The sequence below is a fragment of the Crocodylus porosus genome, unplaced genomic scaffold, assembly GCF_001723895.1.
Source record: "Crocodylus porosus isolate Cpor-Errol unplaced genomic scaffold, CroPor_comp1, whole genome shotgun sequence".
Lineage (NCBI taxonomy): Eukaryota > Metazoa > Chordata > Crocodylia > Crocodylidae > Crocodylus > Crocodylus porosus.
In genome coordinates this window covers 127,459,819-127,470,919 of record NW_017728906.1, presented here as the reverse complement: position 1 = coordinate 127,470,919, position 11,101 = coordinate 127,459,819, and the positions used below count along the sequence as shown (strand labels likewise).

The 11,101-nt window shown below is 39.1% G+C and overlaps 1 protein-coding gene across 8 annotated transcripts in view; it reads left to right on the top strand.

Annotated features, from left to right (window-relative positions):
- LMO7 (LIM domain 7) overlaps window positions 1-11,101 on the top strand; it is a 124,054-nt gene that overhangs the window by 66,333 nt on the left and 46,620 nt on the right. For 5 of the 8 annotated variants that reach the window (XM_019529783.1, XM_019529782.1, XM_019529780.1 and 2 more), the window contains exons 5-10: window positions 363-476; window positions 1,207-1,402; window positions 3,593-3,845; window positions 5,499-5,702; window positions 6,122-6,835; window positions 8,804-8,833. In XM_019529783.1, the coding sequence (XP_019385328.1) occupies window positions 3,631-3,845; window positions 5,499-5,702; window positions 6,122-6,835; window positions 8,804-8,833 (1,163 nt within the window). In that variant the 5' untranslated portion in view covers window positions 363-476; window positions 1,207-1,402; window positions 3,593-3,630. Of the gene's footprint in view, window positions 1-362; window positions 477-1,206; window positions 1,403-3,592; window positions 3,846-4,878; window positions 5,167-5,498; window positions 5,703-6,121; window positions 6,836-8,803; window positions 8,834-11,101 lie in introns of all 8 variants that reach the window. The other 3 variants (XM_019529785.1, XM_019529784.1, XM_019529787.1) reach the window with 3 other exon arrangements.

The following is an 11,101-nucleotide window of genomic DNA, read 5'->3' as shown; positions in this document are numbered from 1 at the left end:
TACCTTAATTAAAAAATACTTTATTGCTAAAAAAAATACTAACCAATGGAAAAATGGCGCTGATAGACTTGCTCAACGCAGGGTTGCCACAAACCTTCAGTTTGTAAAAAAAACGCAATATCTGCGAAGCGCAATAAAGCGAAGCACAATAAAATGAGGTATGCCTGTACAGGAATTAATTTTTATTCTTTAAGATGCATTTAGATGCAACACAATAGCCATGGTAAAGTAATTTTGACACACTAACAAATATTGCATTAGTACTTGGAAACCTCCAAAGTAACTGCAGCATTGTGCTCAAATGGTGTGTCAATTTAATAACCAACTAATGAACTTCTAAAATTCACTTTTTTGGCTTTCAGGTTTTGATTACATTGTACTGGCTTGGAAGGAAAGCTCAAAGCAACCCTCATTATAATGGTCCATACTTGAACCTTAAAGCATTTGAAAAGTTACTGGGACAAGCTCTCACTAAGGTAACAATCTAGGTAGAATATTTTAAATATGATCTTTCTAAGGATGTATATCAAATGGCAAACTGTAAGGTGTGCCGATATCATGCATTGATGATGTCAGCTCTTAAAAACAAATCCATTAAGACAGTGCTCAACCTAACCAGCCCCACAAGCCAGATCCCATGTGTAGACCTGGTCCACTGTTGCAGTCCAGCATCCTGGCATCTGGCCATGAACCGGACTTGCAGGTCAGATCCAGCTGTGGACTTGATTCTGTGCACCAACACACGATGGCACACAGGGCCATGTCATCCAGCCTGTGAGGCTCCCCACACATCCAGAAATTCAGTGGTGGGACAGTAGTGGCAGCATTAATTGCTGTGGCTCCGGAAGCAATTAATGCTGCCACTGCTTCCCTGCCACCATATATCCAGACCTGTGGGGAGCTTTGTTGGCTAGGTGATATGAGTTCATGGGCCATAGGTTGAGCACCACTGCTTTAGGGAGTTGGTTGTCTTCGTAGAAGCTGGTAACTGTTTATCATGGTATTCTTTCAAATGGGCATCATATTCTTCTATTACCAGTTTAACAAGCTTTTATATATTTATTTTAAACTCTTAAAATGCACTTTCCTGAAGTTCAGGATATATATACAAATGTTTTAAAATTATGTGTGTTCATGTACCTTTAAAAAAAAAAAAAAAAAAAAAAAAGCCTATTTCAAAATTAAAATGTTACTTTCTACTTTTAGGCACTTGAAGAATCCAGCAGTTTGAAAAGAAGTGGCAGGGATAGTGGATACGGTGATATTTGGAGCATTGACCGTGGAGAAGCATTTTCTTCAATTAGCCATAAAAGAGACGATTCGTTTGATAGCCTGGACTCCTTTGGTTCAAGATCCTCTGCAAGTTTTTCATCAGATATAACCTTGAAAGGTGGCAGCGAAGGTATCTTGCTTTATTAAGCTCCTATATTTCTGATGGATTGTTTGCTGGGTCACATATGGTGGCAGTGGCAAGGGTAGGGAAAAATTCATAGACCTAATGCTGCAGGTGCCTAGCCATTTAAATTCCCAGTCTTCTAAAGTGCCTCTAAATAAGAGATTTCAGAAGATGCCATGGCAGGATTCCTTTACAGAAATAAATATTAGTAGGTTGCTATTGCTTGAAGCAGAGTTACCTGATCACATGAATATCTCCAGTTAGAATTGTTTACAACACAGTTGTTGCCAACTGTGTTACTTTACTTCTTGCATTTCTTTAAAGCATAGAGAAGAATGTTTTAAGGTATCAGCTCTTGCCTACCACCTGATCTCTTCCAAATCCCATATAACCTTCCTCAGAAGTAGGATTCATTTCCCTAACTTGACCTATCTGAAACTTTTCATCTGATACCTTTTAGTTGGTCAAATAAAAGGCTTGGTGGAAAACTTTGATTGTTTTTTCAGTATTTCCACCCTTTTAATGTGCTTTCAAAACTGCTGATTGAAAGGCCTGACGAAACCTATCAACAAGCAAGACGTACAAGGAAACTGAATTCAGAAATGCAACTCATCCTGTTTTGCCTTGCTAGTCTATTTAAACACCTAAGATTTTTACATAATCTTTTAATTACATAATCACCATAATTAGAGATGTGCTTTTTGCTTTGTTGTGTTTTTTCTTTTTTGTAGCCATAAATGAGATTTCTACATCTTTTTCATATATTGTCATACACCAGTATTGGATTAAAATATTTGGAAATTTTGGATTTACTTTGGTTCCTCATTTCATCTGTAAAGTGAGGATGAGGCTTGTGAATCAAATCCCTTCAGTTGTTTCTGTGTGCATCATTTTCTAAGTGGTTGAATGCTTTTGAAATTGGAAGTAAAACACATTACACATGATTGCAAGCTCTACTCTTTTGAGCAGACCTGTAAACTTGGGCAGTTCTCACATTTTAGGTTATAAATTGTATTATGCTACTTAGTCAAGATTTCAGATTCATAGAGTAATTTTTGTATAGAGAGATAATTTTGGATGCTTTGAGTATTAATTAGAAGTGCATTGATACATCAGTCTGATTATCAGATCAGCACCAATATAAAGAAAACTGACTGTATTGGAAATTGGGCTGATGTGGTCGATTTAATGTGGCCAGTAAATGCCCATGTGTACAGCTGCAGCGCAGCATGTAGGTGGCAAGGAGCATGGCCCAGCAGCTTGTAGAGCTGTGTGCAGCTGTTAAGTCTGTTGTGGTGGAAGGGACGTGGGAGCAGGAGCAGATTAAGGCCCCCATGGTGAGTGGGACTAGGGCAGGCACTGTCCCGCCGGGACGAGCCAGGGTGCAGAAAGGAGCTGTAGTTCATTGGGGGTGGGGGGAGGGGCACCTCAAGAGTGAATGGGGGTGTGCACAGATCTGGAAGCACCATCCCACCGTGCCCTCCCGGGGGACACACAGCAGTAGGAGCTGCCCCCCTGCATCTCCCCAGACAAGCCACGTCTCTGTCCTGCACCCACCCTGCCCCAACTGGACAGCACCCCTGCCCCAGCCCCATTCCCTTCCTCATCGCAGGGGCCTTGATCTGCTCCCACCCCTTCCCTTTTCCCTTTTACCACAACAGACTTACCAGGTGGACACTGCTCTTCAAGCTGCTGGGCTGTGTATCAGAAATCGGATTGGCATCGGCTGTTATGCCACCATAAAAATTGGTATCGGCTCCAAAAATCTCTATCGGTGCACCCCTAGTATTACTCTAATGAGACTGTAGAGTTCAGGTATCACTACCTGAAATATTAATATGTAGCCTTGTTGACAAATTTCAAAGGTCAGTGTTTATTAAGCTTAAATTACTTGCATTTGCCAGACTTTAAACTTTGGGTCTGGAAATCAGCGCTTTGCTCTCAAAACCCCCCCCACAAAAGAAAAGTAATGCTAGTATGCAAATTGAGTTCAACCTACTGGATCTCATCACAGCTTTGTGACAAACTTCTAAAAAATACCCTTGCTGTTGTCTTGTCAATAGCTTTATGAAATCTGAGCAGAAACTTGAGAATGCGCACATGTATCTACTTTTATTTTATGGCATTTAAAGTGGTATCATGAAGTTTGTCTTTAGGGGATAAAATGCATTTCTGCCTTTTCTTTTTTCTTTTAAGGTTGTGGAAGTGACACAGAGTCTGAACTGCCTTACAAAATGCACAATTCCCATAAAGATGACATGTCCTATCGCAGACTTTCTGCTGTTGAACCAAAGCCTCTTACAGATTTCAATCGTTTCTTACCCAGTAAAAGTAAACCAGCAGCATATATGCCAGCACCTTTGAGGAAAAAGAGGATAGAAAAAAATGAGGACAACAGAAGAAGCTGGGCAAGTCCTGTCTCCACCGAGTCAGATGGAACACTTTCAAGGTACTAGCAGGTTATCTAAGTAAAGTAGGTCTTTTTTTTTCATTGTGACAAACTGACGAATACAATAAGCTTATTCATTACGCCAAAGAGAATACATCTTTTCTGTAATCCAAATGACAAAATTGCGCATAGTTTAAGACTTAGGTTCTTTGTGTAGCTAGTAGTATGTGGATAACATTTTGAGGATGGTATAAATTTAACACTGGGAATTTATGATCTTAAAGTGGAGTGATAAAATGTCTTAAATACGTTTTACTTCTTGGCTAAAGCGTCATCCCAAAATTCAGTTGTTGTTAATTACTAGCTATGTTTTTTTTTAAAATGCATACTCTTTAGATAAATGTCTGAAAACAGTCCGATACTTCTGTGATTTCACCATCTTCACTTTGTTCCTGCTTTGATCAACCTCAGTGGGCAAAGAAAAGATCCTTTAGCAACCTGCCAAAATAGCAGAGCAGAATGCATGTTCACAGATCCAGCTTCCCTGCAGATGATTTCCGAGTATGACAGTGGCTCTGAATCAGAAGATGAAAGAAGGCTGCCTGATGTGGACTTGGATGATTTGGCAAAACGTAGATTCTTAATAATAAAAAAGAGCCCAGTGAGCCTTGCTGCATCTGAACATCTTTATATGTTGCACAAAGACTCTCCTAAGTCTTTTTCACGAGAGAGTTATCCAGCTCATCCATTAGCTGTGCTACTTGAACCAATGAGGTCAGACATACTAGTACTAGATACAAATAACTATCCTACTAAAATTGCAATCTCTAAGGAGTGTAAACTAACAAGCATTTCTAATAACTTTTAACATAGCCAGTAAATGACTACATCTTCTGTAGCTGAATTCTTATTCTTTTCAGGTCAAATAAGATGCTATTGTAACCATTTCACTTTGTTTTAACTCTGAGGTAATGGAACAGGGAGCTAATTTGCTTCATTTACAAGGCAGAACTTTTGCAACAAAAAGCATGTCTCTTGCGCATGTTACGTTGTTGTTCCTAAAATATCTTCATTGATTGGATATTTTGAACAGTAACCAGAAGAGTCAGAGATACTTGGACCTTAAAGTGGAAAGCAATCCAACCATCCACATTCATTCAAAATTTTCTGAGTATTTTGATGATGAGGAAGAGAGAGCCATAAGCATCCCAGATATTGAAAAGGATGATCTATATGTTCGCAAGCTAAACTCAGCGGTGACAAAAGCAATGGTTTCTTTTGACAAGTTTCTTCCTAAGTTTTGGACTCCAGAAGAATTAGAATGGAAAAAAATTAAGAAATATTCTTCCAAACCTTGGTATAAGGAATTTCAGGGGTTCAGGTGTGTGTTTATGCATGCTCCTGTTATATTTCCTGTATGTACAACCTTTAGCTGGAGTGTTGCTTAAAGTGTGTGGCTGCATCCAGAAACTGATTTTTTTTTTTTTTTCTTTTTTTTTCCATCATCATCTCCACTGGCTTCCTTTTGATAGCAGCTGAAGGTTTAACAGCATTTTTAGTGGAGGTTTTGTGCAGTTTTCTCTCTGACAGTGGAATTTAATTGATATGTTGTCTGTGACAAGCTATATCACTTTTCCCTCTGTGTGCTGTGCTCCAGTTATTCTAAATATTTCCTTATGTTCCCTCCTTTTCATTCCTTTTGCTACTCTACAGCCAAAAGAGATCAGATTCTGAAGATGAGGATTCAGTGTATAAACAAAGCAGTGCTGCTATTGGTAATGAACCAAGGCTAAGTCTTGATTTGAACAGCCGTTATGGAAAGGATCCAAACCATACTAAACAAACTGCTGAATATGTGCGAAAATCTCTGTCACAAATGGCAGAAGGCAGAAAGATGGAGTCTTCTGATCAACCCAGGTTGATATCATTGCATAAACTTGCATTCCCCTGCTGCATCAAAGGATCCTACAAGTTATGCAGCAGTTAAGTTAATTTAATGGGCGTCACCTGCAATATTGCTGGTGTACCAAATTTAAGCGCAGAAATGCAATAGCAACTTGACTACCTAAATGTAAAGGTCATAGCAAACTACAAAAGATTTTGTGCCCGAGAATGCGATCTCTTTGTTTCTACAATGGTGGATGTGCTGTCTTGACACTTCTAGAGTGGTGGACATGCTGCAGCGTCGTAATTGTAGAAAATGCTGAATAATGTATGGGTGCTAGTCTAAATATTGCAATTGTAAAACAAATATGCTTCTGAATACTTTTGTCTTGATTCAGCTTTTCTTTTGCCACTTAATGATATTCTATCTTCCTCCTTTTTATGTGCTTCAGTCAGTTTTCATTACTTCAGGCCCTGCAAAAATATACTGACTACTTGTCTTCTGAAACAAAGACCAAAATTGATCCTACTTCTGGCCCTAGGCTCATAACATGCCGAAAGAATGTTTCTTTTACACCAGGATGCAGTCAGAAGGAGACTGAGAATGGAGAACTGTACCCAGACTTGGAAAATGATGATTTATTTGTACGGAGGACTGGGGCTTTCCATGTGAATCCAGTTGTTCTTCAGGATCCTGACTATTTTAAAAAATTCTCTGAGCAAGAGCCTTCTCTAGAGGGTGAAATAATTTTACAGCCCAGAGAAGAGCAAACTGTGATTCCAGACTTAGAAAAAGATGACATGATTGTTCGTAAAGCCCAAGCACAGAAAAAAGCAGTGCCTTTATCAGGTGCTCCAGACAGATACCATCCTGCACTCTTTCCTGATCCTTGGAGTCTTCCAGAGGAAATCCGGTCCAAGTTCCTTTGCTTACTTGAGAAGAGCAGCATGTTGCAAGAGAAGAAAAATGCTGGTGTGGTGTTATCACCCTCTTCACGACAGAAGGATGATATGTTGACTCGAAAGATTGACTCCTGGAAAGTAGGAAGCGTTGTGCAGCCGATCAGTTTTATACCAGGTCCATGCAGTGAAGAAGACTGGAAAAAATGGGAAGCTATCCGAGAAGCCAGCAAAGTTAGACACAAGAAGCGGCAGATGGTTGAGAGGTCAGGTTGTGTATCTGCACAGACTAAATTTGTATCTGAATTATTGGAACTGTCCCTGTTTAAGGAAAGCATCATCTTGTACTGATACATGCATGCAAGTGTGACGGCTTCAACATATTTATTTAGTTATGTAATCCATAAAAAAGCTTCATTTGCTTTCATTAAATTTTGCTTTGGGCTGCAATACCATATTTTCAACCATAATTAAGATATTTCATGTTCCATTATGACTGGTGGTAACTTCTATCAAGATACCAGCAGTGTCTCAGATTAATATACTTCTTTTTCATGGCTGAACAGGCACATTCATTGATTGCTCAAGAGACCATAGAAGCTGAGGTGTAGGTTTTCAATATAAAGTTCCTGAAGCCCATGGCACACACTCATGTCAAGTCACCCCATGATCTGATCATGTGGCATGGCAGGAGGTTGATTGTTGGGATTGGGGATCGGATCCCAATCGCACCCTTTGCCATTGCCTTCATGATCCTGAGTTCCCTCTGCACTGACAAGTTGAAAGCCAGGTGTCTGCTCCCCCATGTAACCTGGGACTGCCCTGGCGCTGGGACCAGCAATCAGCTGTTTGTCATCCTTGGATCTGTTTGAGGGTTTCCTCCTGTGGAAGTTTAAACGCTGTTTTCAGCAACTCCAGTAGGACTATGGAGAGTAGGGTTGCTGAAGGTTTTTTCCTACCAAAGACTGTAAAGTGTAGGTGAACAGTTTCAGTTGCTGGCATCGGGTGCATGTGTACCACCCTTGACATTTTATCCCATGATTAAGATGTTAATTGTGGTATAAATGTAATGTGTAGAGAGGCCCTGAAGTACATGAATGCTTTGATTCTTGAAGGGTGTTGGTAATGCCCATGATCCAGGATTAAAAAAGGTCCAGAAACTAATTTTTTACAGCTGTAGGCCTGGTATCTGAGGTAGAAAACACCAATAACCCTATGCCCTTTAAGAAAACCTACCCTGAAAAGAGAGGGTGCATACGTGTGGTGCTAATTTAGTTTCCACTGGAATATCTTCACTCTCCCAATCATAACATCTTCCCTGCTTTCAGATATACTCTTTTTTTTAATGGATGTTCCACTGCTCCATCCCTGGGGTGATGATAACTTCTCTCTCCAGTCTGCACTGTAACTACTGCTCTTTTTCAAATGTCATGCTCAGTCCTGGAGAGTGGGTCTTCCTGAGTTTGTTCTTAGCACTGAAAATACGGCATTGCGAATTGCAGTTTTTCATGTTCTGCGTCCTTCATTTACGATTGATACATTTTCATGTTCCAGCCAATATTTTTGTTGTCTCACTTTATATTTCAGCTTCGCACAGTTAACCAAATGCAAGAAGTGCTTAGCAGTATATCTCAAATATTTTGAAAATAATTGAGCTGTTGTAAGGATTTTTCATTAAAAAATATTTTTTAGTAAATAAAATGCCTTTACTAATGTTTTGTATTTTAAAATGTTTTAAATACATCCTGCTGGATGTATTTGGGTCTGTGTCATGTGTGTTAAGCTGATTTACTTTTGGCATTGTTTAATTCATTTCATTTATTGTGTGCCTTAAAACTAGGAATGGGTGAATTAATTGGAACCAAAGTAGCAATTTTTGTTAGGACTGTGTGGTTTTAATTTTCATTTATTGAAACAGTTGTGGTTTGCATGTATTCCTTGTGGTTTGGCAGTGCTGGAAGAAGTAATTTACAGTCTTCCCAAAGATAGAAGCACTAGAAATTGGGATGGAGAGGATTGTTTCAAAAGTTTACGAACTTGATTTGCCAAAGTGTGTGGTTTCTGAAGTTTCTCTCTAGCATTTGAACTGTGGAGTGCTCTAAAAAGCTTGCAACCGCTAACCATTTGAGCGTCACCCATTGCTTTAATCAGAGTAGTTGCTTACCAGACTTTTTACTGTTCTCTTGCTTATCATGGAAGATGCACTGAAATTAATTTATTTTTGGTTTTCTCAGACTGTTTCAAAAGCTTTCTGATGAGCATGGGTAAGTTTGATAAAGACATGAAAGGTATTACCCTACTACTTTTGTGTATGTTGTTTAACTTTTTTATGCATGCACAATAGCTAAAAACTCTTGCTTGAAGCAACTTGTGCATGCTGCTTTATAGTTCTGTGCTTGGGCAATTTACTTAACAAGTATAGGAAATCCAATAGCTGTGCTTGTGACAGCTTCCTTGTGGCATAAAGCATTGCATATGCGGAGAACAAATTTTAATCACTCATGTTTGGTATTTTAAAATCAGCAGTGGAATTTGTTTTGCTAAAACGTTACACATGGCAACTATATATGCATAAATTGGGTTTTTAGACATTCATCAAATATGCAGTAAGGCTAGTACATGTATTTTATTTTATTTGAAATAGGGCACAAGTGAGAATTCTGGAGCTGTTTTAAAGATCTATTTTATAGGAAGGTTGGAAGATTTCCCAGCTACTCCAAATGTATGAAACAATGCAAGATAAATCATACAGAAAGACTCAATCAAGTCAATAGCAGATAGCTTTAGAGTGAAATTAGTTTAGAGAAGCATTTCTGTTGGGTTGAATTTCTTGTTTCAGCATGTGACATTTAATCATCTTCATCAAAACCTGACATCAAAACTCAACTTTTTTTGAAAAAGGAAGATCCTAGTAGAGGAAGATAATTGAAACTTAGAGGGGCAAGTGATAGTGGATTTTCTTTTGAGATTTTTGAAAAAGTATAGTCTGTTAGAAAGATTGCGTTTTCTTGATATTGTCTAATTATCCGCAATATTGAGTTTGTTATCCACAATAATTTTCTGCTCGTGATATAAAAGTTTAACTAGAAGAGCAAGGAAGGGCCAGAGAATGGTAAATAAATAAGTACCCAGTGAAATAACCATGGGATTGTTAACCAAAGTCCAGAGCCTTTGGTTACTAGTGAAAAGGTTTGACCTCTTCCTAAACCTCAGGTGGATATGACATGAAGTCACCAGACAATTTTGTACAACATATTCATGCTTAGGTACGCTGAAGTTTGGAAGGGAAGAAACATGGTCAGGGCTTTACCTAAATGTTTGGCAATATAGTTAACTTGCACAATGCCTTTTAAAATATTATTAGGCCAGATTTAATTTAATAACATTATTTTTTCCCTTTCAGTATACTCCATTGGTCTTGCAGTCCAGTGCCATTCCTTGTCATTCAGGTGGTCATAGTATTCTTCAACCTAAAGCTAGGTGGTTGGGAGCAGAAGTGGCATTCTTCTGAAGTGTTAGAATGGGAGAAGGCTGTCATGTCTCTCTGACTATGGCTGCGTCTTAAATCTGGAAGAGGTTCTAAAAGATTGCAGAGAATAGGAAATAAAGAACTCGCACAATTTCAGAACCTCTTCTGAATGAATAGATAAACACAAGACCTCTTAAAATTCCATGTTTTTTTGGCCTAATAACTATTTATTTATGGCGTGGAAGAGCTCAAACAAGTGTGCGACAGAAATTGAGTTTATAGTTTGGTGGCTAGGGCACTCTTACAATATGGAAAACAACTAATATATAATACTGTCTACTTCTCAGTTGTGAAAATTCCATGGGCGATGAGGGAGGGAATCAGTGCTTGTGCACATGCTTGCGCATGTTGCAGAATATTTTGAAAGGTCTGCATTATGATGTACAAAACGTGCAGAAAATTGTCATGCAGTGCAGCTGTCTTCTGTCTTAATGACTTAATACAGGTGAGAACAGAGAAGAAAGTAGCACAGGAACGGATGTCAAATATGGCAAGTGAAGTGAAAGAGAAGAGAGCTGTGGGAAAATTTAGTAGGAGGAGAGTGGGTGACAATGCAATAATGGAACTTGAAATTGGTATGGACAGCTTAATGAAAGTTGAGACAGAGTAAGATTATTCTAGCTGTTGGACGTTAAATCAAAGAGGGTCAGGAAGGCTGAGAAGGAAGAAATTGGGAAGTCATGGCATGAACCAAACTGCTTTTTGGTTCATGGAGGATGGAGTTGTCTTTAGAAATGTCTGGGTGGCTGCAGCTTTGTGTGTGTTGGTGGGGAGGGGGAGATTGAGAGGCAGAGGCATTCATAATTTATATGAGAAGTGATAAAATTTTGAAAGCTTTCGTATGAAGAAAGAAAAGGAGGATAATTTCATAGATTTCATAGACATTAGAGCTGGAAGGGACCTCGGGAGATCATCGAGTCCAGCCCCCTGCCCAAATGGCAGGAAGTCAGCTGGGGTCATAGGATCCCAGCAAGATAAGCATCCAATTTACTCTTGAAGGTGT